The 27785-nt window shown below is 37.5% G+C and overlaps 1 protein-coding gene and 1 long non-coding RNA gene across 3 annotated transcripts in view; one reads left to right on the top strand and one right to left on the bottom strand.

Moving 5' to 3' along the window:
- Positions 1–10385, bottom strand: part of LOC136841765 (uncharacterized) — a 255318-nt gene extending 244933 nt beyond the window's left edge. For both annotated transcript variants that reach the window (XR_010854081.1, XR_010854080.1), the window contains exon 1: positions 10089–10385. This is a non-coding gene — a long non-coding RNA (uncharacterized lncRNA). The remainder of the gene's footprint in view (positions 1–10088) is intronic.
- Positions 10386–18871: 8486 nt separating this feature from the next.
- LOC136841766 (streptococcal hemagglutinin-like) overlaps positions 18872–27785 on the top strand; it is a 29057-nt gene continuing 20143 nt past the window's right edge. The window contains exons 1-3 of the mRNA XM_067109035.1: positions 18872–19009; positions 22126–22313; positions 25083–25220. Of these exons, the coding sequence (XP_066965136.1) occupies positions 18960–19009; positions 22126–22313; positions 25083–25220 (376 nt within the window). The 5' untranslated portion in view covers positions 18872–18959. The remainder of the gene's footprint in view (positions 19010–22125; positions 22314–25082; positions 25221–27785) is intronic.

Genomic DNA, 27785 nt, shown 5'->3' on the forward strand with positions numbered 1-27785 from the left:
CTAATCGCCCAACTCAATCACATCAGTCTCCTCATTTTGCCTGGTCCTACAAGCATTCCCTGTAGCCCAAACAGACGCCGTAAACTCCCACCTCCTCTGTCTGGAATATGAATATGAATTACTCTCTAATCCTTGAATTGGAAATTACTCTTCGTTTCTTCGTTTGTTTGATGACCTATTATATAGATATTTTCTCTTTAGGTTAAAATTTCATACTTTCACTATCGAGAAATTGAAATTGAAATTAAGGTAAATGACTAGGTAAAACTAATAAAATATCCTAGTACATAATAATTAATATATATATATATATATATATATATATATATATATATATATATATATATATATATATATATATGTATATACATATATATGTATATACATATATATATATGTATATATATATATATATATATATATATATATATATGTATGTATATATATATATATATATATATATATATATATATATATATATATATATATATATATATATATATATATATATATATATATATATATATATATATATATATATATCACGAAAAGAAAAAAAATACGTTGATGATGATTTTTGCTAAATTTATATTTCTGTTTTTTAATACTGATATTTTCGTGGCAATAAAGCTTTCAAGAACAGTTCACATCATCCGCTGCGAGAAAGAATCATAGTCGCCTGGTACCGTAATATCTTTGTGTTTTCCCTGAAGACGTTTTAGAACCCTTCCTTCACCAGTTCCTGAAAGGACGATAGAAATGCCAATCGCGCATGCGCATAATGCCATAACTCAGTAGGGGCACTGTATACAAGGCCTCCAGTGGCCATCTCCGGGATCCTCCAAGTCGTCTTAAAGCCTCCAGAGACAGCATGTGAGCAAAGAAGGCGAAGAGTATGGTTAAAATGGACTGGATGACGAAGCAGATCGACTAAGAGAAATTTTCAAGAGGGAAAAGCACATCAGGAGACGGCATATAACTTCAGCGTCTACAACTGTTTACTAATGAAAATATGGACTACTTCGAGGAGCAGTATGAAGCCGAGGTTCCTGCTTTCTGCGATTATGTATTTATTCAGGTAGCTCAACAGTTGTATTGTCACTTATGGACGAAAGTTCTTCATTCGAAATAAGAAAGGAAATAATAAAGAAGAGTAGAAGACTGTGGCGTGGAGGAACTGAAGAATTTGTACGAAATAAAAGGCAGAGAACTTGGTGTTTTCTACGCTGATTGAGATTTTGGATGCCCAAAAATTACCACTTGGAGCAGTTCTTCCCTCGAAATATGAAGGAGAAGGTATAAAGATGAGAGAGGACATCGGCGTGGAGGTAAACTGAAGAATGCTGACGAAGAAAAAAATAGAGAACCTGAGGTGTTAGAAGCTGCTTGAAAGATTTTGGATTCAAAGAATTACTTTCTGGAGAAGGGATGATCGATATCGTCAGTAAGGGGAATACCATAAGATTACAGAAGACGTCTCGTTATAGAAAAGAAACTGTTTATGTATCAGAAAAAGAACTCTGAGTAATGATTAACGCGATGTTAAAATGATGTAAAACCTTCGGGATTTTCCTTGAAGACATTTTGGAATACTTCAGTCTCAAGATCCTGGAAGGACGAGAGAAATGCCAATCGCGCATGCGCCGAACTCCAAAGTCTCCAGAAACAATCTCCGAGATGCTTTAAATCGCCTTCAAGCCTTCAGAGAGAGCAAGTGTCATATTTGAAAAGCTGGGCAAGAGAAAGCCAGTTTCTTGAGGACAACCTAGAAGAGAAGGGTCCGACCCAGAGGCTGCTTCCTCGGAGGAAGGCAGGTATCCTGCCAGGCTGGGGAAGCGGGCCTGGAGAGGACCTAAGAACTTCAAGGATAAGGCCCAAAAGCCCACAAGGCTCGCCAGTCTCTTCAGGGGAGCCTTGAAGGGAAGGGTCCGACCCAGAGGCTGCTTCCTCGGAGGAAGGCAGGTATCCTGCCAGGTTGGGGAAGTGGGCCTGGAGAGAGCCCAAGAACTTCAAGGATGAGGCCCTAAAGCCCACAAGGCTCGCCAGTCTCTTGAGGGCAGCCTTGAAGGGAAGGGTCCGACCCAGAGGCTGCTTCCTCGGAGGAAGGCAGGTATCCTGCCAGGCTGGGGAAGCGGGCCTGGAGAGGGCCCAAGAGCTTCAAGGATGAGGCCCAAAAGCCCACAAGGCTCGCCAGTCTCTTGAGGGCAGCCTTGAAGGGAAGGGTCCGACCCAGAGGCTGCTTCCTCGGAGGAAGGCAGGTATCCTGCCAGGCTTGGGAAGCGGGCCTGGAGAGGGCCCAAGACCTTCAAGGATGAGGCCCAAAAGCCCACAAGGCTCGCCAGTCTCTTGAGGGCAGCCTTGAAGGGAAGGGTCCGACCCAGAGGCTGCTTCCTCGGAGGAAGGCAAGTATCCTGCCAGGATGGGGAAGCGGGCCTGGAGAGGGCCCAAGACCTTCAAGGATGAGGCCCAAAAGCCCACAAGGCTAGCTAGTCTCTTGAGGGCAGCCTTGAAGGGAAGGGTCCGACCCAGAGGCTGCTTCTTCTGAGGAAGGCAGGTATCCTGCCAGGCTTGGGAAGCGGTCCTGGAGAGGGCCCAAGACCTTCAAGGATGAGGCCCAAAGCCCACAAGGCTCGCCAGTCTCTTGAGGCCAGACTTGAAGGGAAGGGTCCGACCCAGAGGCTGCTTCCTCGGAGGAAGGCAGGTATCCTGCCAGGCTTGGGAAGGGGCCTGGAGAGGGCCCAAGACCTTCAAGGATGAGGCCCAAAAGCCCACAAGGCTCGCCAGTCTCTTGAGGGCAGCCATGAAGGGAAGGGTCCGACCCAGAGGCTGCTTCCTAGGAAGAAGACAGGTATCCTGCCAGGATGGGGAAGCAGTCCTGGAGAGGGCCCAAGAACTTCAAGGATGAGGCCCAAAAGCCCACAAGGCTCGCCAGTCTCTTGAGGGCAGCCATGAAGGGAAGGGTCCGACCAAGAGGCTGCTTCCTAGGAAGAAGACAGGTATCCTGCCAGGATGGGAAGCGGTCCTGGAGAGGGCCCAAGAACTTCAAGGATGAGGCCCAAAAGCCCACAAGGCTTGCCAGTCTCTTGAGGGCAGCCATGAAGGGAAGGGTCCGACCCAGAGGCTGCTTCTTCTGAGGAAGGCAGGTATCCTGCCAGGCTTGGGAAGCGGTCCTGGAGAGGGCCCAAGAACTTCAAGGATGAGGCCCAAAAGCCCACAAGGCTCGCCAGTCTCTTGAGGGCAGCCTTGAAGGGAAGGGTCCGACCCAGAGGCTGCTTCCTCGGAGGAAGGCAGGTATCCTGCCAGGCTTGGGAAGCGGTCCTGAAGAGGGCCCAAGAACTTCAAGGATGAGGCCCAAAAGCCCACAAGGCTCGCCAGTCTCTTGAGGGCAGCCATGAAGGGAAGGGTCCGACCCAGAGGCTGCTTCTTCTGAGGAAGGCAGGTATCCTGCCAGGCTTGGGAAGCGGTCCTGGAGAGGGCCCAAGAACTTCAGGGATGAGGCCCAAAAGCCCACAAGGCTCGCCAGTCTCTTGAGGGCAGCCTTGAAGGGAAGGGTCCGACCCAGAGATTGCTTCTTTGGAGGAATGCAGATACCTTGCCAGGTTGGGGATGCGGGCCTGGTGAGGGCCTCAAGGATGAGGCCCAAAGGCTCCTTAGGGAGGCTAGTTCTTTGAGGGCACCCTTGAAGGAGTGTCTCCTCTCCAGAAGAGGAAGGCAGGATTCCTTGGCTGATCTGGTAAGAAAATTATTGCTGCTTGATTTCCCATTAATAGAATGCTCTTTATTACTCTATTTCTGTTTTCCAGATGATTAAAATATTTGTATTTTTGTATTGTACTCTTCATCACTTATTTTGTATCAAAATTCTTCCACGCCAAGAATTCATTCAGGGAAAGTGTTTTTCCCATTATTGCCATCAGTCTCTGTGTAGCACTTTGCGCTAGTTCAGTGGCCCAACCTTGGGAACTTCAGAAATCGTTTCTTCTCAGAGTTGAAGACGGTAATTATCGTCTTTCCTGGGATCTCAGAAAGGATATTTTGAAGTCCGTGGAGGAAGCTGGTTTTCTTGAAAATTTATAATGTATCGTCAATATACTTTTACCATTTCATCAATTTCTTGGAAATTTTCTTTTTTATTCCCTTGAGGTGACGATAATCATAAGTATTGCAAGGATGATTTGTATGAGGTCACTGAAACGCCCAAAGGGAAGGCCTTAAGACAAAGAACCCAGTTCAAGACAGGCAGCCGCACACGTACATTTATATATATAAATATATATATATGAATATATGTATATACAAATATATACAGTTTATGTACATATATACATACATATATACACATATATATAAGTATATATATATCATATATACATATAAGTATATATATATATATATATATATATATATATATATATATATATATATATATATATATATATATATATATATATATATATATATATATATATATATATATATATATATAATATATATATATATATATATATATATATATATATATATATATATATATATATACACATACATATATGTGGACCGGGTAAAAGTGTATACCTACTTTTGGTGCACCCTGGTATATATACTATATATACATATACATATATATATATATATATATATATATATATATATATATATATATATATATATATATATATATATACACACACACCAGGGTGTACCAAAAGTAAGTATAGACTTTTCCCAGGTCCCTTTAAGAATACCTCATATTCCTGGTACTCATACGATGTCTGCCGTCCTGCTTTCGCTCTGTATATAAAGTTGACATACAGTTTATCATTTTCATTTGTTACAGGTAAAGAGAACGACGGCAGGCAATCTGAGAGAAGAAAAAAGGGTATGCGCACAGCGTGGGAAGACGTATCAACACCCCTCCACAAACCCGTCATATTGTTTATCGTGTCAGGGATCAGTTTGATGCAGCGGCTTCGTCCGTAGATGAACCGAAGGGTTTTGAAAGAAAGCCTGCACAGTGAATGAATTATTGGAGTCCATCTCCCAAATATTTATGCACAATGAAGCTAACCTGGATTTGTGTGCATAATTGAGTCACAGTGGCAGGGACAGGTTCCAAGAATGTACCAAACCAACTTTGGTGGGGTCTTTTTCGATGACCTACTACATTATTTTAAACTATTTTTCTCTCATAAACATGACCCAATAAAATCTGTATAATAAAAATCGTTTACCTAATTTACCAAATACCTCTGTAAATTAAAAACGTAATACCTACTTTCATTAAGCAGCTTGTTCCCCCTTAAACAGGCAGTCTGCCTCCACTGATCCCATTTCTTTGTCTTATCTCAACATACATCGTGGTTGGTCCTTTTTACAAGTGCACTATTTATTATATAAATAATTTCAGCTTAATCTTAAAGTTTATATATAATAATTTAACCTTCAAAATTTACTTCAAATTTGCTATATTTACATTGTTGTATTTAGTGTATTTTTATAGCTTGACAATGAAACCAGGAGCTTTGAAACGTTACAATAAAGTGTATACATACACACACACATCACATTTATATATATATATATATATATATATATATATATATATATATATATATATATATATATATATTTTGTATATATATATATATATATATATATATATATATATATATATATATATATATATATATATATTTATATATATATACATCTCTATATATAGTATATATATATATATATATATAATATATATATACTTATATATATATATATAAATATGCATATACTATATATATATATTATAAAATATATATAGTATATATATATATATATATATATATATATATATATATATATATATATATAGTACTAACAGTACCCTCCCTAATAAAAAGCATCTCCTCATTAGTCTCTTTTCACCACAAAATATAAAACCCTAACCACGGTTCAGTTCTTAAGTAAATGAAGAGCACTTCGAGCAACTCCTTTCAGTTTCTCTCTCTCTCTCTCTCTCTCTCTCTCTCTCTCTCTCTCTCTCTCTCTCTCTCTCTCTCTCTCTCTCTCTCGTACAGCTGACCTGAATGCCAAGTATTTCTCAAGTTTCCCGGACGCTTATGAATGCATAACAAATACAGAGTATGCGAAGACTTTTCTTTGCACCGACAGGTTTTTGTGATTCCCCAGACGTGACATAAGAGCCGAGAACCCAAGACGAAGCCGCATTTTGGGCTTTTTATGGCGTCGTCAAACGTGGTGGGGAATTTTTACACTCTACAATGCTCCCTCTCTTCCTCGCAATTTAGAGAATCCTTCTCAGTAATGGCTGCAAGTTTCCTACGTAGCTGAAGGGTTGAACTGACTGTTTAAGACTGTTGATATTGGCACCGTGGGTAAAACATACAGACAGAGTGACGATGAAAAAAGAATCGAATGAAATTAAATAAACAGGGCACAGCAAACAAGTGCACTGACTGACCGCGCATTCACAAGAGGGCCCACTGGCTTCACCTTATGACACCGTCTTTCACAACTTTATACCTCAATCAGCTTCATGGAAGCTGCCAAATAACAGACCGATCTCTAAGGCCTAGCATATAAAAGGGGGTATTAAAGAAAGTGTTTTAAAGGCGTTTGGCGCGAATGGATTTTATAAACTATGGCTCTCAAGGGATTCCCAAGTGCTTTTACACAGATTACTGAAATGCATTTATTTGGCTTTTGCAGAGAGAGAGAGAGAGAGAGAGAGAGAGAGAGAGAGAGAGAGAGAGAGAGAGAGAGAGAGAGAGAGAGAGAGAGAGAGAGAGAGAGAATCATATTATAACAACGTGTTTTTTAATAGATCACTTGAAAGCAACGATGGTTAGCATGACGTGAATTAGAGAGAGAGAGAGAGAGAGAGAGAGAGAGAGAGAGAGAGAGAGAGAGAGAGAGAGAGAGAGAGCAAAGACACCTTGGCCTTGCAGGGAAAGAACCTGGAACAAAAAAAAGAATGGTTTGAGAGAGACAGATACGCTTCAAATGTTAATGACGGCAAAATAAAGTAATTTCAATTTCCACCAGGTCATGACAACCAAGGCCGTGAAATTTATTTACCCCGGACTCTATTAGTCTTCATTTGTAACCATCTTATATTCAACACTGGAGTCAGCTGAGTTAACGAGGCCGAAGGTGTGATAACGAGGTGTTCAGGTACAAGGTCTAGACCTTGTTCAAGCATTCGACTAACTAAGATGTTGAGTTGAAAACCCCCCTTCCGACTTTGCTGAAAGCACGATGAAATAATCCAAAACTGAAAAGGCTACACTTGATTAGGTTTCCACATATTTTTCTATGACTGCCGGCATCAACTTCGGAATACTGCCGATAAAGCAAAGTTAAGCCTTCATTAGAAAGCTAAACTTTCCCGTGGCGTCATCTCGCGGCCTCTCTCCCTTCATCATAACAAATTCCACCCGATAATTTTGGGAAGTTCAAGGACCTTTCCACCTCGCTAAAGACATTTGTTTGGAGTCTGGATATTCAAATTGACTATCAATCCGCTAATAATTAAGTCCTGGTTAACGTAAAATTGTCTGTTAATAACGTTAAGCAACGATATAAACAACAATATAACTTGATAAAACTGTCTTTGTTAATAACTTTAAGCAACGATATAAGTAACAATATAACTTGATTTACGTAAAATTGTCTTTTTTAATAACTTTAAACGACGATATAAGTAACAATATAACTTGGTTTAAGTAAAACTGTCTTTGTTAATAACTAAGGACCGATATAAATAACAATATAACTTGGTTTACGTAAAATTGTCTTCGTAAATAACTTTAAGCAACGATATAAGTAACAATATAACTTCGTTTACGTAAAACTGTTTGTTAATAACTTTAAGCAACGATCTAAGTAACAATATAACTTGGTTTACGTAAAACTGCGTTTGTTAATAGCATTAAGGAACCATATAAGTAACAATATAACTAAGTCAAGTAGAATGTATTGTCCAACTTGAATATAAAATGATTTTCTAAGTAGGACAACGTAAAAAAATATTCTACACTTATATAAAGATGGACACAAGTCAGTATATAAAGTTAAGCGATTCAGAGATCTAAGTAGCTATGAAACTTGCTTGCGCGAAGAACGAGCAGATTTAAACACTAAACCAAACCAGTTACTTACAAGAAGGTTCTGTTAGCAAGTAATTGGTCTTTTGCCTTCATCCAAATTAATATGTATTCATGTAATAATAATAATAATAATAATAATAATAATAATAATAATAATAATAATAATAATAATAATAATAATAATAATATCAAATGCTACTGGACATTGCTCAGTTCGAAAGCAAACATACACAAAAATTTCACTGCATGAAGGAAAAATATGCACTGCCTTCACGGTTGAGCTAAAACATTAGAATAATTAAGATAATGAGGTTTTTTCCTTTTTTCATAAATTGAACCCGACGATATAAAAAGTTTTAGCATTAAACGTCCCTGTTTCCATTTTATCGAGCTTCTTTCAGGGTGATACTCTCATGTGCATGCGAGCTGTCGCGCGCACACACACACACACACACACACACACACACACACGCACAATATATATATACGTGGTATATGTACACACACACACATATATATACAAATATATGTGTGCGTGTTAAGTTTTAGTATCTTAGCATTTGGAACAATGTTTAAAATGGCCCGAGCGTCATACGTTTCCCAATGCCTTTATATTTGGTAAACAATAAGTCAAGACATAATATTACAGGTTGGGTTTTCAGTAACTTGTAACCAGTGTTAATTATCATTTTAACATTGAAATGGCGAATGAGAAAGGCGTGAAACATTACCTTTAGCCCGTATGTTTCCAAGTTTCACGCATACAAAATCGTATTGCAAACTCGAGAGTCAGTTTGATCGATCGTTCGTACCATTCACATCTTAAAGGGTTTGGAATTCTCAGCCTTCCTCGGTCTTTTCAATATATGTAGGAAGAGTTATCGAAAGCTGAGTTAAAAAAAAAAAAAGTTAGTCCTCCTGGGCCGCCTCTGTAGGCTCATAGGGCAGGCGCTGATCTGTTTCTTAAGCCGACAGCCGGGTACCTATTCTCCTACTGAACCTCTCGGAAGCTAAAGACAGAAAAACTACCTCTGATGTCTATAGGTCTGATGACCTCGCCTAGCCTGACCTACATGCAACAGATCCAATGTCAAACAAACTTGTGTTGCGGGGTCTGAACATATTGGTTACTATGGTTCGATGTAACATTGGGAATTGATCTTTAGTTCATGACATCCGTTAGCCTACGCACAAAATGAATCTCGCGTAAAACTTTGATATTAAACAAAATAGAATCGTTTCCTTACCAGTGAAACGAAATCATGCTACATCGAATCCAGTATTTCAAGATCTATTACGTAAACTCAGTAATTCACTGTTATTTTTCTTTCAGTGAGGCGTTAATTGTACCTTATAAATCATTCACAAGCATCATTACCACGTATTTAGAAATAAACGCTACAATCGATTTTTCATATGAAATAAATGCTTTCACTGTGACTGGTGCTGTCACGCGTAAAAAGTAAGTTTGACATTGAAAGTTGGTGCTCACTGCTCTAAAAGGTCAATTTCCATAAAGCCTACCTCTCCTTACATGACAAAATTCTTTTCTGTTCAAGAAGAAACGGATTTATTAAAACTGCCATGACACTTCAGAAAAGGGTGACCACTTGCCAGACCAAATCAAGTCGATGAGAGAGACACCAAAATTAACAAGAAGGCAAATGTAATGATAAGGATTTAAACTCTTCTCGATCTTCATGAGAGTGCAGTCCCTTGCGCGCAGTGCGTTCCCCCATCTTATGGTATTGTTTACGGCACTCTCCAGAAAATTAATTTCTTATATTACCCTAACCTTATCTCGCCATTCCTGACCTGACACAGCCTGGGAGCAATTACGTTGTAATGTTTACTGCTGATAGGGTGGTCAACAGAACAATAGTCGATGCTAGTAACACTACATACTCTATCTCGAAAAACCGTAAGATTTTTAGCACTTTTGGGAATACTGTAGCTTATCCTTACCTAACTGAGGAGACGGCGTGATCGATGACCCACTTGTTGACCATGATGCTGACGCAGGTTGCCTTGGAAACTCAAGTCATCAGGAAAAGCACTGATTAAGTCGCTATTTATCTTGGAAATCGCTGCACTTGTTCTGATTAACGCACACTACAAATGCAAAGTTAACCTCTAACATCAAACGCTGTCTTTCACCGGCGCTCAGAGCGACAGAGGATTGCGAGTACCGCACTGGTTAACAATGGGTCCAAGTAGTTTTTAAAACAAATGACTGTCTAATTTTAATGTAACCTTTACCACTCAAATAACTGTATGAATAAGCGAATAAATAGCCAAAAATCAAATCAATATAAAATGTATAGATAGAAATAGCTACTCTCTAGCTTCTCAGATAGCATTTTAACAAGCAACGATTATTGCCCAGTTACCGGTTAGGGCAACACCCGCCAGTACAGAACTCTACACTCACTGGGTAAAAACTGTAAACAAACACAACGAGACACTGTGATCTTGAAAGATTTTCTGGGCGTAAAGAATGTGAGGTTTCAAAACCAACATCTAGTTCTGTTGGAGGGTGTTCGCAGGTGCTAAAACATGAAATGACAACGCATCCTTTGTGAATGAGTACGTACACAATAATAGGCTTTGAACACAACCAACGCAACACTGACTGGAAAGTGATGATTTTCGAAATTGTCTTTAATGTAGCTCGTCGGTATCACGTGATATGTCATTCGCGATGAACATACATTCTCATGGAACAAGATGAGAGGTTATGCCGTGAACTTGCTATATGGCGTGGAAAGAATGATTGTCAGTGAGAACAATAATGTGAAAGGAAGACAAACTGAAATTAAATAAATTTTCAAAAGGACAAGAAAACTGATATTCATGTCTTGAAAACCACAGTGAGTATAATTTAGTATATATGTATATATATATATATATATATATATATATATATATATATATATATATATATATATATATATATATATATATACACGTTTATGATAGAAACATTGTCGATATTAAAGTGCAACCGTCGAGGCTTCATCATTTCTTGTGCGTCATTTGACGTTTCAAATTGCTTCCTTTCTCACACTGTTTTTCTCCATCCTTCACTTATCCGGTTTTCTTCGGGTCTAGGCAAGATAAATGCCTTGGATTGCCCATTCTGATGTCCTTTACCCTGAAAATAAATGGCTTTCCATCCCGACGATATAGATTCCAGAAAACAATTACGCCCATCAATCACGTTTCTTGAGTTCATAATCCTTTCTGAATGTATCACTTGACCTGAAAAGGTAAGGAATTGGTATAAATCATAGGATTACCTTCGATTAACATTGCGTTTCTATGAAAGCTCTGTTTTGAAAATGGGAAATTGTTTGCAGTTATACAGAAAAGAAATATTGTGTAATCATATGCGAAGGGTGGTCTTTTGAAATCAAGGAAACGATTTAGTTAATGAATAAAGCTTAACAAACATTATATGCGTGGATGCGTTCAGTTATCTATATATGCACAACAACAGAAAAGAAAAATTCCCAAAAGATATAGGCTAATATTCTTTGTACGACCTTCATTTTCAAATTACCAGTTGCAAATCACTGTAATAACCATTATTAATGTAATTATCTCCGTAATGGAAGATGCAACGTACATATTACTTTTGTCGTCTCCTTCTAGCAGAATGAAGAAGTTCGTGTTAGTCTCCCACTAAGCCGGGTTGCGTGTGGTTGTGCGTGATGCCAGCTTCCGTATATTTTGCAACAAAAACAACGGTTTTCTTTTTTATTTTGAAGGTCCCCTCTTCCATTTATATGGGTAGAATCCTACATGCAGCTGTTTCCTCCTCTTCTAGTTTTGATGTGTCATATTTGACTTTGAAGGGTCCTATCTGTCGTTAAAAAGGGCAGGTTCCTTCATGCAGAGGACGCTTTCCATTTTTGAAGGATAAACGCCAATGGAACAGGCATCCTCATATCCATTCCTAGCCAAAGCACTGTAGGGATTACTTGGGTTCTTTGCGGCGTCCCTTCGGCCCCTAGCTGCAGTCCCTTTCATTCCTCTTACTGTAACTCCGTTCACATTCTCTTTCTTCCATCCTACTCCCCCCCTCCCCCGCCACCTAACAATTGTTTCATAGTGCAACTGAGAGGTTTTCCTCCTGTTACACCTTTAAAACCGTTTTACTCTCAATTTCCGTTTCAACGTTGAATGACCTCTTAGGTCCCGGTGCTTGGCCTTTGGCCTAAATTTCGCATTCCTTTCCATTCCATTTCCTAGCCCAAGCACGAGGAAAAACGAAGAGAGAGGAGGCAAAGAGGAGGACTTAAGGGCATAACGACGATAGAGAAGGCAGACCTTCAGCCTCCTCAACGAAGAAAGGTTACCAGAGTCTGGAAAAGCAGAAGGAGAAAGAGAACGCCAAAGCTTGATAGTACATGGGAAGAAACAGTCATTCTGACTTTCAAGTTTTCTGACTGATTTTGTCTCATTTGTGTTTGTCTGTAAAGCCTTCGACTAGGGTTTTCCTTCCATGTTGTTTATGTCACCAGATTTTCATGAAGTGGTATTAGCTGTGTACTGTAAGTGCTTAAGGATGATGCACTCGAAGAGTTTAAGTTTATTATCATTGTTACTTTTATAACTTTATGACGTTTTAATGCTTTGTGTGTCTTTATCTTATACGAATAATGAGCTCTTGCGTATATCTGTATGATAACATTATTATTATTATTATTATTATTATTATTATTATTATTATTATTATTATTATTATTATTATTATTATTATTATTATTTGCAGTAGTGGTAGTAGTTGTGATAGGACCGGTGGTGGAGAATGATAAACCTCAAATTTCAAAAGATGAAATCATATATGTCCCTCTTGTATGCATGTATTATCTCTGTAATATTTTATTATTATTAACCGTTATTATTATTATTATTATTATTATTATTATTATTTGTAGTTGTAGTAGTAGTGGTGGTGGTGAATGATAAACAGCAAATTTCAAAATCTGAAATAAGCCCCTCAGTTATGCATGAGAACGTTCGAAGTCATATCAGATATAACCTGCAGTTCATATCATTAAAATCAAATGTGAATGATTGGCGTTCTGAATCAAAATTCGATGACGCTCCATAACAACCTACATGCTGAAGTAATACATTTAAATAAGCGAATTTTGGCCTTCTGGAAGAGCACAACTCCTAAAAAATATAGTAGACTTGCATAAAACCTTCCAGCAATTTATGATTAGAATCGGTATTCAACTTCGATTTTGTGAGAGGAAAGAACATACTGTAGGTCACCAAGTTGTAGGCAAAATTATATTTGAATGCAGATATGAAGCAAAAACGTTGTAGAATTGAATCTTTAAATAAAGATTCAATTCTACAACGTTTTTGCTTCATATTTGCATTGAAATATAATTTTACCTACAACTTGGTGACCTATGTTCTCTAACGTATAATTTCTTTACTTTTTACTTTAAATAAATTAAAGTAAAAAGTAAAGAAATTATACTTTAGAGAAATCAAAAGGGGAAAAGAAAAGGTGCAGGGAACAACTGAAGGGAAATAAGAGAATCCGGGAAGAATGTCAAGTATTGACCCGACTCGGAAAATGAAGGACTGACTTGGTTTCCGGAACTCTGGTCGTTCCCTACTTTTTCCTTGGCTCGCCTTTCTACAGGCGACATCATTCACCTTTTTTATCTCTTATTTTGGGCATTTTTACTTTCCCTTAGGGAAACTTTGAGTAAAATACAGCCTCATGATTCGAAAGGTCTCTCAGTTACGCTCCGAGACAGAAGTGGCTTTTAACTACGCGTTGAAGAAGTTATTTGGTTAATTAAATGAGTGGGAATTCAAGTCACGCAATCTTTATGAAAAAAAGGAACTCTAAATAATCATTCATTTCACTTTTATCAAACTTAGTCCACGGTGAAACAAAAACAAAATAAGAAGCAATCTAAATACCAGTTATCCTCGCCAGAGCTTGCTCAGAATTTTGACTCATTCGCGGATGGGAGCTGCATTGAGGACAGCTCTGAATTTGCATATGAAATGGCTTCATTTAGGCAAGAAGGGATACATCTGAATGGAAGACATGCCTTACGGTATAAACAAAAATCTGTTATTAACGAAGTTGGCAAAAGATTCATCGTTGATATTCCAACGCCAAATGTTCCCTTAGTCATGGGTGACTTGAATGACTTCCCTTTCATTTCATTTTTTTTTTTTTTTACTAAACATCTTTTCACCCCTAGAGAAGGTGACTCCCGAAATGTTAGCCTCGCAGACCTCTAATTAGGTGCTAGCTCTCTGACCTTCTCCCAAACCTTGTTACGACCCACCACAGTTGATTAATTACAGGTATATGATTTAACAGACCGTGCCTAAGATAGTCTGGCTTGCTCAGGAATCGTACCCGGACAACTCGTTGGTGAAGCGAGTGTCCCAACTACTAGACTATGAGGATCAGTTCAATTCAGTTCCTAGTCTTGGGTTTGCATGTTATTTGTTTATCTTTCACTTATCGTCATATTGATTTCAAAGTAATCTTTTATTTGCACTTGGTTTTATTATTGTCTGTCGATAAGCACTGAGATATATTCAGTTTTGCTAATGCATAATATATTCAGTCATAATCACTACTTACATTTTTTCCTCTTTAGTTTTCTTTTCTGTACAGGAAAACTATTGTGCCAGCTTTGTCCGTCTGCACTTTTTCCTGTCCGCTCTCAGATCTTAAAAACTAATGAGGCTAGAGGGCTGCAAATTGGTATATTGATCATCCACCCCCAATCATCAAACATACTAAATTGCAGCCCTCTAGCCTCAGTAGTTTTATTTTATTTAAGGTTAGCTATAGATCGTGCGTCTGGCACCGCTAGAGGTGCCAGCCGCCGACGCATCTTCACTTGACTTCATCTGGGGAGCAATTGAGAGCTTCCCCGGTCGTGGCTGAAAGTTTCGTACAGCATTATACGCTGTACAGAAAACTCGATTTCGCCGAAGAAACTTCGGCGCATTTTTTATATGTTTATATGTGGGTACTCCACTCCATGAATGATCATTATAAAATAATGTCTCCTACGTGGCATCCGTGGTCCACTTGTACCAGCGACTGAGACCATTTCTTGAAAAATTCTTTGTGCCTTATGTGAATTATGTATCGTTTGTTGGTTGATCGGAGTAGGTCACAGCCAGTGTAGAGAAGGGCATGAGAATGGGGCTTGCAACCGCATCCTAAAATATTTGCTGTGGAACATATCCAAAGTAAGCCAGCCTTGTGCTGGCACGGGCTCTTGCTCTTCAGCAGCCGTGAGCTGTGGAACAGGAAGGCCGACACCTTTTGTAGCCACATCATAAATGACCGCTAATTCACTCATGAAAAAGAACAAAATCTGGCGATGTGGCTTCTGTAAGAAGCAGTTGCGATGCTATGGACGTCTTTTGCAGAGAGCTTGACCCAGCGGTGAAAGAGTGAATGTCGCTGTTACTGATATTTAGTTTTTTCTCCGAAGCCAACCTCCCTAAAGGCGAGGGGCTAGCTCGGACAGTACGGAAATTTTACAATTTCTATAACTGCACTTACGATAGGAAAGTTTTCTGCACAGTGAATTCATCCTTGATTGAGTAGGGAGAGACTTAATGTCGAAGCGACTGCTATCTTTTTTTACTAAGGGGCTGTCCCTTCTAATGAGAAACAGTATATTGGTAGAGAAAAAAAATCTCGTCCAACGCTACTAAATTAATTAAGACTTGAGGCGGATTTCTTTATGATTTCTTTCTCGGAACTTGGATAAACTGCTCAGAAAAATTCCTCATATTTCCGACACCATTACACTTGATGAGTTTCACGAGAAAAGATAAACATCGCCCTGAGCCCACAACGTATACGCCTGCATTAATTTCTTTTGCTTTACTAATTTCTTAGTTTGTTTAATTTAGATTAACATATATTTATATTTGTTCGAAATCTGCTTGGTAAGTTGTTGTTCTTTTAGTCTGGTTCCATATGAATGTGTACCCATTTCGGATATATTAAACTATATATAGTAAAATTCTAATTCCCATGTGCCTAACGCTTGATGATGAGTGCTACATTGTGCTGGAACCCAGCGCTGCCCATCATGTCTTCCCTACCTACCCTGCCCCATCCGGCGTGGACAAACAGGTTTGTAGGAGGAGGGTGGATGTGTCATGTCTCCCCCTACCCTCCCGATCCCGTGCCGGGACCTGTCTCCCCTGCCCCCTGCCCAGGGTGGACAAACAGGTTTGCAGGAGGAGGGTGGATGTTTCATGTCTCCCTACCCTCCCAATCCCACTACCTACCCGCCCCACCCAGGGCGGACAAACAAGTTTGCCCTCGAGGAGGGTGGATATATATGTCTCCCTATCCCAATATACCTAACCCGCCCTCTCGGCCATATAAACAAGATCCACTATATTATATATATATATATATATATATATATATATATATATATATATATATATATATATATATATATATATATGTGTGTGTGTGTGTGTGTGTGTGTGTGTGTGTGTGTGCATGTGTGTGTGTTTAAAAGTTATATAGTGACCTTTTAAGTACTCGATTTCTTCACACTTTGTACACACTGGCTCTACAAAGCCTAAGGACCAAATGCAGTAACGCTAAACACTTTGCTCTGATGGTGCGGATGGGTCTACTCCAGCTCTAGTAAATGTATCTGTTTTCAAAATGTATGTATCAGCTGGATTTCTCTTTCATCCTTCTTGTGGTCAAGTGGTTAACATTAACCTCATTCTGACAAATCGGGTGCCGGTTCGAATCTTACCACGGTCGTCAGAGTAACTTATTTGTTTCTTTATTTGGGTCGTAGTCTTTGTAGTGATAGGTGTATCTGAAAAGTGTGAGGTAATCGAGAAGTTAAGATGTCATTCTGGTTATTAAAATGCATACATATCTAGTAAAAAAAAGGGACCAGATATATGTATGTATTTGTAGTAACCTCTTAATGACCTCTTAACTTATTAATGTCTTCACATTTATATATATATATATATATATATATATATATATATATATATATATATATATATATATATATATATATATACATACATATATATAAGTCAGGACAGTGGCGTTGTTTTGAAGAATGAAACAAAATCATTTATTGAACTCTAAAAAGTGTAAATTGGAAAGCAGTGCTGTAAAGATAATGATTAAATGAATTAATAATATCGTTAGGCTCATAAAGATCAGAAAAGAAAGTAATAGTTGATGTTTATGAAAACAATACAATGACGAAAGACAATCTATGGAAAGATTGGAATTTGATGACATTGTCACCTACTTTTTTGAGCTGCCCAACGCAAATCGAATTCGATGACATTGTTACCTACTTTGTAGAGATAGCTTTCGCCCTAACTGATGTATTAAAAAAATAACTTAAATTAACCGAAACAGAGAGAAATGAATCTAGAGCATTGTTGTTCCACTTACCACGTTACCATTTAAGAGTTGCTACTTGTGACTTGTATACGATTAAGCTTATAAAGAGATAGCCATTACCATTTATTTCTTTAATTATGTATAAGTGACTTCTGCATCATTTCATGTAACTTTAGTTGCTGATATAATCTTTCTGTTATAGTTTAAAATCTGGTAATTATCAACATGTAGTGTGGAGTTTGCCTGAGAGAGAGAGAGAGAGAGAGAGAGAGAGAGAGAGAGAGAGAATCACGGGAAATCTGTCTGAGAGAGAGTAGAAAGTCCTTTGTATATTTTTGCAAGAAATGAAATACAGATTGTCAAGGCCACCTTTTCTTTCAAAGATCCCCTCCAATATTATTTCAGATGGTGCTTAAGGTGCTTTGCAGAGCTTTAGTCTCTTCCCACTTATTCAACTGTCCAGCTTCTCTGACTTTTCTTTGCTCCAATTTTCACTTTTAAAAAGTCCTTCGGATGACTCCCATGAAAAATTAGAACTGTGATTCTGTGGCATTGTTAAACTCCTGATAATTAGTACTAATGATATACATGCGCAGGTATATTCAGATTGGAATATTGATTTCGCACTTCGAATGCTTTATCATCCCTTTTCAGTGCGATTAAATCAAAAGAATTTCTTCATATCAATAACTCTTCACCTCTATTCGAGACCATCGTTCTCTCATTTCATCAGATCGAGATCCTCCTTCTCAATATCACTTGAGTGCTCTCTCTCTCTCTCATAGAACTTTCGGCAGATGTACCTTTCAGCTAAACAAGAGGCCCATGGCCCATCTTTATAACCGAGGCCACCTTGCCGTACTTGGAAATATTCGGTTAAGATTTTTCCGAAACATTCCTAAGTAAATTTTTAGACCACTTTTATTTAAGGAAATAATGACTTCATAGTTGTGTTTCGGAGTTCATCAGAAAATATCTGGAGTAATTAAAATAAGAAAGAGTTATTTGGAGGGATGAAGTGTTCCTTAGAATAAAGTTGAAAGAAGATCCGTCCCTTTAATGTAAACAAGGAATTTGGAAAGATACAGTAGCTTACGTAAAGTTTAAATGATGGAGTACGGGAAGTTCTTCGCACACCTACAGATCTAAAGCAAAAAGAATTTGCACAACTTAATGGGCAAAGAATAGTTGACTCTGCACTAGTTAAAAATAATTATACATATGTGTGTGTGTGTGTGTGTTATGAGAGAGAGAGAGGGAGAGAGAATTAATTTCATTTTAGCCACCCCTTAAAACGTCAGGAAACTACTCCGTTTTCTTTAGATATCATTTGTTTACAAAGTCATGTCAGCTGTGTGATGGAACTCTGAGCCTATCGATTCAACATTTAGGCCTCTGAACTGAACAAAATGACACGAAATAAGGAAAAATCGGAGAAGCGAAGTGCTTCGGATAAAAAGTAAGTTGTCATACAAGATTTTGTGGAAAATCTCGCTTCGTTTTGGTATCGCAGACAAAGCTTAGGATGAGGCCGAGAGTTATTGTCAAACATTTGTTCTTGGGTTATTCTAAGCCTGTTGATGCAAATAATGTTTCAAGATCGATGTTTAAAGATTGAAGAAGATTTCTGAATGTTTAAAGTATGATTGTGACCATGCACTTACTTGTATTCACTGTAAATGGAGGGTTATTCTGTTCTGAGTAAGATCCCGAACCGTAGTTTAGGTTTCAGCAATTCGTTGCAGAAGAAAAATGCAGACGAGAATAAAAGGGCAAAAGAGTTAGTTGATAATGGATTGCAAGTTTGTAAATAAATAGGTATCCTTGCTAGGCTTTTCAAAGCAGTAGGAAGTATGACCTTTGAATTGATTACGGTAAGGTAGCTAGCCCTATCTAAGGTTACTCTAGACTATGACAAGTTGAAGTTTTTGACTAATCAGGTAGTTTGCAGAAAGACGCGACCACCTCCGAATGGAAGCTTAGCCCATTGTCTCCGATGTTTAGTGTTACTTGGGGTGGGGTCCAGGGTGAGCGAAGCCCCCACGGCCAGGTCAGGGCACAACACCCTAAGTGAGGTTAGGAAGGTAAAGTCTGGTTAGGTCAGGACATGGCATTGTTGGAAAGGCTAGGTTTGTTTTTGTCTGCAGAACCCGTTCCCGTCGTTCTACACTTGCCCTGAATAACCATTGCTGAAACATGGTTGCTTTGGTGTCTTATTTTACTTTCAACCATAATTTGACATTGGAGTTCTTATGCAGTGATTTTGTCTTCTTATCATGATTCGTTTGAAGCTCATGCTTAAATCTATCGCAAATTTACTGTTACTGAGATACTGACTGTCTTTTGTCCATGTTATACCATTCATTTCAAAGGCACTGGTACAAAAAAAAAGGTATACCTTAGTTTTACCAGACCACTGAGCTGATTAACAGCTCTCTTAGTGCTGGCCCAAAGGATTAGACTTATTTTACATGCAGCTTATTGTGGAATCCGAACCGCATTATAGCAAGAAATGAATTTCTATCACCAGAAATAAATTCCTCTAACTCTTCATCAGAAGGGGAATCAACTCATGAACAGCTCTACCGACTCAACGAAAGCTGGCACTGGTACAGAACATAGTGCTTAGGCCTATGGGAGTGGTGCTGGTATTACAGTAAAATTTTACCAAAAATGAAACGAAAAAACATTGAAAGCACACTAAAAGATAGGAAATGACATTTAAAATCCAACATTTGGTAATAGTTTTAAAGTAAAATTTTACTTGAGTTGGTTTAGAGTTGGCTGAGGTTGCCTATGATATTTATGTTGAGAGAATTATTTTGTCAATGTTGGTCACTGAGACTTGATAAATTTCAAATTGTGAATAGCCTAATTTGGAAAGGCTTAGGCTAGTATATTGTGTTAACATATGCAGACTGTAATTTGCATATGTGACTTTAATCTCTGGATTGAGGATTAACAGGACAAAGTAGCAAAGCAAGGGTAAATAAAGAGTAGCCCACATCATTTTCTGTCTGAGCATGTGAACAATTTATTTTTCTGACTGCTTATCACATGTTTTATACTTTTCTACTGTTAGACATTTTGCTAGTGGTAACCAAACGTTTTTTTTTTTATACCATTCTTGTTCCTCCTATGTTGAACAGGCCATGTTGGGATGCAAAGAAATAAGGTTGACAAAAAATTACAAAAATTGCTGCTTATAGTAGTATATATCTAATAAATAGAGTACCCTAATTAAGAAAAATTTTAAAAATAGAAACCTTATAGTAGGCATTTGTAAACAATTTGGGATGTAATGGATTTATAGTTTATTTTTATTATTAGACCTAATGGGTGCATTTTATACTCTGGTAGGTGTTATCTTAGAAACTTGAAAGCTGTTTGGATAATGGGCTAGATTGGGAGAACATTTTAAAGAAGATGGGTATGTATTAAAGAGAAATGTAAGACAGGGAAGCTAGTGCTTTTGGTTTTACACAGGATCATTCATTAATGAGTCATATGTAAAATTCAGTTTGTTTGCTACTGATGCTTGCACTTTTTTACTTATGTACTGAAAATATTGATGAGACCAGAGGCTCAGTAATGTTATGAAGGATATGAAAATGAAGCAATTAAGTAATCTGATGGTTGGTAATAAGTATTGTACAGTATGAGAAACGCATTGGTGATCTGTCATCAGTAACTATCCTTGAGAAGACTTTAAGTGTTTGAACTGAAGTTAGAAATTTAGGAGTAATCCGTTCTTTTAGGAAACATTGTAACACTTTGAAAATTGCAGGATGTCGTTTAAAAAATACTGCATTATATGAAGGCATGAAGTATCCAGATAAGATAACATGGAGAATGTAAATAGCTGGATATATGTATTGTTGTGTATGATATTTAAAGCCTCTTCATCTCAGCATACAATATTACTTCTGAATTGAATTACGTTGGCTGCCAGTTAAAGCAAGAATTATTTAAATTCTTGTATATAAATGAACTATTGCTCTCTTTTACAGTTCGGCTTACTGTAACGTAATATAACTGGAGACTGGCCTAATAAGCTTGTATATGATTTGGAACCATTAAGTATCTAGAGTTGTTAAATATTCAGCCCAAGATTTATTTATTAAACTACTGTACTGGGTAAAATTAAATAATCTAATACTATCCTGTACTGGAGTTTTCAAGAAGCTGAATACTGTATGTATCAAGATGCATATAATCTCAAGGATAACACTGCAGATGATTGTTATGCTTTCTTGGATTATTGTGGATAATGGTTTTTTTTAGTGAAATACTGAATTATTATAAACTATTAAATATGGAATGATTTGTTTCATCAAGAGCTGGACCTGCTTGCTATGGGATGGGGCCATGGATAAATCAAGTACTGTCAACTCTGCTTATTAAGCTGGAACTTAGAAAAGGAAGGCACCTTTCCCCCAGGGATATGTTAAGTGACATTAGCCTATATGAGTCATGGTTTTTTTCTTAACAGTCTGTTTACTTTACCTCTGTTAACTTCATACATTTCATTTTTCTTTTGTTTACTTCAACTTTTCTATTTTTTCTTTTTAACAGGATGTTTAGCAAATGGGAAGCAGCACGGCGTCAGCGTTTTAATATATTTATAGAAAAACTGAGGCTTTCCATCCCAGATTGTGACAAAAAAGCAAAGGCTGATATTATTCAGAGCGCAATAGAGTACATCCAGAAATGCAAAGCGTACAAGGAGAGTGTACTTGGGGGAAATGAATTTGTGGAATTGAGTGAGTATCAGTGAGTCCATTTTCCTGAAGTCAAGTACTGTATGGTTATTTCTTTGATTTTTACTAAATTCTCATTCATAGTTATTTATTGAAATTTAAATTTGAACCTAATGGTTAGCAGAGAGTCTGTTTATATGTTTTATCATTGTTATGAGGTAATGATTCATATCTTGATGTAACTCTCAAGTGGATTTTACTTATTCATGAATGCCAGTTATGGTATTTTACATTTGCTTTACCCACTGCTGGCAGATAAAATAAACATAAAATGTCTGTGAGGCAACCATTGTGACTACTGTATGAGGGTGAACTTTAGTGAAAGGGAGGAAGAACATAGAGGCTCTTCTGCTATGGCACTTTTGTATGAAAGTGTATCTTTAAGTTTTTCCATCCTTTTCTGCCTCCTATAGAATCATTATTTGATTGTTTGGATCCTATTTACAGTTTTCATTTTGGCAAGAGATTTTGGTATTGGAACAGCATTAATTAAACATCAAGTAGGTTATGTTGCAACTTCCTTCTGTAACAAAAGTTAGCACTTAATCCATCTTGTTAATCTTTTGCTGATCATAAAAGATTCAGTTTTATATGATCTACATTGTTCTCTTGTTTGTGTATTTGTGTTACTCATAGATTAACTGAGCCTATGGACTACAGTACTTCTGATATTCATTTGTAGCATTATATTTTGTATTTGAAGTACATTGTTACTAGTCAGAGCTTCTCAGTATTGAATTCTTTGTTGTTTTTATGTTTTATGTTGTTGGTATGTCCCATGCATCCTTGCTCCCTCACTTCTGCACTGTCATGTTGATAGCTGATTGTGGCATTTTCTATTTTATTTTAGCAAAATCATCTGAAATAGCAATTTTCTTTCATGGAAAGCAGAGATTCGTGAGACCTGTATCCTCCCATTATTGCAGTTCTCCTGATTTCCAAAAATACTGTGTATGTTTGCAGTTTTGGTTGGGAGAGGAGATACCTGCAGTGGAGCATTGGCTTATTTTATTTTGATTGAATGGAACTTCTTTGTCTTTGCTGTTCCATAATTGCAGACTAGTATTGGACTTCACCTCACCAAAATATGAATGGGAGATTTTTGAAAAGTATTGTTATTAGGCATAATTATGTATACTGTATGGTACATTCAAATGTTAGTTGGTGACCATTGCTTAGAGCTTGTGTTTGTCATCCTGGTTTTCATTATGACATTAGTTTTGCCTTCTTGCCAGTTCTGACTTCTCTTCTCTAGTCAGTATGGACTCGTCCTTCAAACTGGGTACCTTATCGTCACTGAGAAACTACATCTGGTACTTTGCCACTAGCATTTTTAATGTCCTTATTCTATTCAGGTGCAGGCAAATTTATTGTTTTTGGTTAGGGAGTGAAAATTACCAACATTATCATTAACAGTAAATTACCAGTAGGGATTTACTTGCTATTGATTTAACAGTTTTCCATTACCAGTTCTATTATTTTTATATAAAGTAGGATGGATATAATAAGCTTTTTACTATGACAAGACTAATTGTCATAATAAGGTTATGTATAGAGATACTTTGAAATACAGCACCAACAGTTGAAAAACAGTGTTTATCATGCACAGAAAAAATTTTTGAGAAAATAAGGACTTAAGACATTAGGACAATATTGCTGCAACAAAAATTGTACATATTTTTCATGATATAATTAGATTCATTGACTATTAGGCACTGGAGAAGTATGATCTTAAAAAGCATAATGGATCTAATGTATTTGGGTATAACTGAGAACAGAATTTTTGAAAGAGGGCAGCCTGCAGAAAAAAAGTCCCTTTCAGATTCCATGTTAGTTGCTCTTATTGTTAATAAGCTGTGGCAAAACTGTTCCAAGTGTTCAAGCTGCTTCATTGTTGCCTCAGACAGCTTCATTTCTTTACTTGAATCAAAAGTAGGAGAGCATTAAAGCTCAACTTTCTTATTTTTAATTATCACTTCATTAAGATATCTCTGGAGCACTGGTTCACTGACAGTAGGTTTTGTTTCAGAGATTTCAATTTCAGTATTTCTTATTACCGTACCTTTCAGGCTCTGCACCTGATGGTAAAAGCCTCTCCAATGTTGCTTCAGCCAGTTTCTTTAAATTTTTATGATTTAGCAAGAAGATGGGTTCTTTGGAATTATTTCTTTTCAGTACATCAGGATCATTGAGATAATGTTTTAATCAAATGACATTTGTTGTCATGCATGAAGAGTATCGTTTGCTCAGTAACTATTTGATAACTATTTCAAGGGGAAGAAGTACATTTCCCAGGGCTTCTCAAGTCCTCCATTAGACATCACATCTCTCGTCAGCAATTCTGCAAACTCTCAATGTACTAGGAGTGCAATTTCCAGTTCTGTGAATATAAAAATCATTGCAATAGTGTTGTTCTATATTGTCTGGGTATCTAGGACAAATTTCAGTTCCTCTTTCAAGTGGCTTTGATAACTTTTTGTAGATAATTGTTCTTTAATGGTGATTTTCTTAAGATTTTGCAACTTTTTATAACCTTTCAAATTACCTTTCCAAAATTTGTTTAACAATTATTACGATCACTGGATGTTTGTATATATTCATTACAAATTAAAAGTAACCAAATATCTATTTTTGTTCTTTTTTTACTTTTACACCTTTGAGAAGTTTTCGTGACAGTGATAAGACAGTGATCTGTGCAGGCAGAGATGCTGTAACATACCATTCATAATTTATTGCAAGAATGGTAAACCAATGTAAGACTGATTATTGCAGAAGAGGAAATCAAGAGGCTCAAAAGACAAGTATTAGATCTGAAGCATATGAATGCCTTGCTGGTGAAGCTTGTGCAAGAAACAGGACTCAAGGTTGAATCTAGAAATGAAGGCAGAGAAATCCTTTGCACCTTTCCAGGTAAGATCATTTCTTGAAAATGTTTATATGAAGGTTTTTGGAATAGCTCATGCTAATGGAGAAAAGTATGTAACAGTTTTTTCTGAAGAAACTGTGTTATTTCATTATAATTAGCATAGTACAATCTTTTTCCATGAGGATATTATGTTGTTGTGTTTTATTTTGTGAAGTGTATTTTGAAGCTGCTGACCCAACAAATTGCAGTCAAGTCTTTTTCTCACTGTCTTAGTAGAAATTTAATTTTTCCCTCCTTCTTTTATTAAAACAGACTATAGTGAAGACTAAAATTATTTGGATTATGGAAAATTCTGTTCATGAAACTGTCATGGAGGGTAGAGTCCTTGCACTACACAGCATCAGTAATGGGGAGGACTGACTTTTTATTGGCTCATTTATGTATAATGTATAGGATTAAAAGGCTTGCCTTGTTTGTGGCTGCTCCCATTAGAGCAAGCATTGTTGAGAAAAGTGTTTAAACTCATGTAGCCCAATACTGTACATGTTTTGGGCTGTGTAATAGAGGTCTGAACTTTGATGAATTTTTGAGTAAATCATACTACATACTCAATGTAGTATGACATATCAAAAAATTTACTCAAAAATTACATCAAAGCTCAGACCTCTATTACACAGCCCAAAAACGTGTACTAGGATTAAAGTTACAGTATATCTGTGTGTGTGTGTGTGTGTGTGTGTGTGTGTGTGTGTGTGAGAGAGAGAGAGAGAGAGAGAGAGAGAGAGAGAGAGAGAGAGAGAGAGAGAGAGAGAGAGACTGTAGGCAAGTGGTAAGACAGGAAAGCAAAGATTTTTGGTAAAATTATTTATTACTATAAAACAGGTTTTGACTTAGGAAAAACCTATTTTGTTCATGAGACTTACCTGTCAGATATATATATAGCTGTATTCTCTGTTAGTCCGACAGAATTTCAAAACTTACGACACACGCAGTGGGAGATCAGGTGGTTAGTACCCATTCCCGCCGCTGGGAGGCTGGTATCAGGAACCATTCCCATTTTCTATTCAGATTTTCTCTGTCGCCGGTACTGTCAACACTTGTTTTCAGTACCTCCGTCTTGGATTTCGGATAAAACTTGGTTGTCACTTGAGTATTTGTTTGATTTTTGGTTTTTTGACTTGGACTTGTGGCTAGGCATACGCTTATTGTGGATTGTTTTGGATTTGGCTTTGTTTTTTCCTGGGATTAAGATGTCTGAATCTAGTTCTTCTAGTTATCGAGTTTGCCGTGTGCAAGACTGTAACCGAAAAGGTAGATCCTCACACTGTATGCTCGGGTTGTAGAGGACATGTTTGTTTGTTGAATGACCGATGCAAGGAGTGTGAATCTTTGTCTGATGCTAGTTGGAGGACTTATGATTCTTATGTGAGAAAGCTAGAGCGAGATAGGCTCAGGAGGTCTTCCTCCAGAAGTGGTAGAGTCAGGGTAGTGTGTTTTCACCTGTTAACCCTCCTGTAGACGTAGCTCTTCCTAACCCTGTGGTGTTGCCCCAACCCTGGGGTTGTGTCTGCGGATGGTGATGCCCTGGCGATTATTATGTCTTCCATTCGTACCTTGAAGCTAATATGCTCGCTCTTCAAAGTGCTGTGAAGTGCAGTGATAGTGTCCGTCCCCCTAGTGTTGTGGAGGGGGCGTCAGATCGGCCGTAGAGAGAGAGAGAGAGAGAGACTGTAGGCAAGTGGTAAGACAGGAAAGCAAAGATTTTTGGTAAAATTATTTATTACTATAAAACAGGTTTTGACTTAGGAAAAACCTATTTTTGGTAGCTACTGTTAGTCCTCAAAAGATTTACATTCTCATGGTTCCAGGGCTCTATACGACAGACCAACAAATTACAAAGAATTCTCTTATGGTTTGTCTTGGCCAGAATAGTTCTTGTTGGCGCAGTGATAGAATATAAAAGACTCAGGGACAGGAGGGCTCTATTTCCTGTCCTTCAGTGACTGTCTCGGCTTTCTACATCCCATTCGCACAAATGTGACAACAGCGTATGTCAGTCATGCTCATTACACTCTGGTCTGTCCAAAAGTTCACTAATCCCTAGGGTTTGTTTCCAGAAATTTTGTTCAAGTATTAAAGATTTGTTACTAACAATTACAGCAGTACAATATTGTTACTGTATTTGTGCAATTAAAGCCTACCAGAATTTTAACAAACTTTTGTATGGCATACCACAGATCATTATTGTTATGACTTTAGTAAAAGCTTTATATTAGATGTGTATAATTTATGGTAGGAATCAATAGAATATAGAATTTAAAAATTAAATTTCAAGAATAGTGGTCCCTTATGTTGTCATAAAGATGGGGATGGAGGTCGTAAGTCCAGTTCCTAAAGAGTTGTTCCTGTCTTTTACACTAGGCGTCTTCACTGTAGGTGTGTTGTCAAGCATCAGTTCTTTTTGTTAAGTTCCCTTTGTTTCCTTTGCTTCAATTGAGAGACTTGAAAGGCAGAAGCCAGTTTTAAATGGAAAATACAACTAATACTGTATGTTTCTGTGCATAAGATGACCTTTAGATAAGACAAGGTAAAAAATTATGGGAAATTTT

The sequence above is a fragment of the Macrobrachium rosenbergii genome, chromosome 9 (genome assembly GCF_040412425.1).
Source record: "Macrobrachium rosenbergii isolate ZJJX-2024 chromosome 9, ASM4041242v1, whole genome shotgun sequence".
NCBI classification, from domain to species: Eukaryota; Metazoa; Arthropoda; class Malacostraca; order Decapoda; family Palaemonidae; genus Macrobrachium; species Macrobrachium rosenbergii.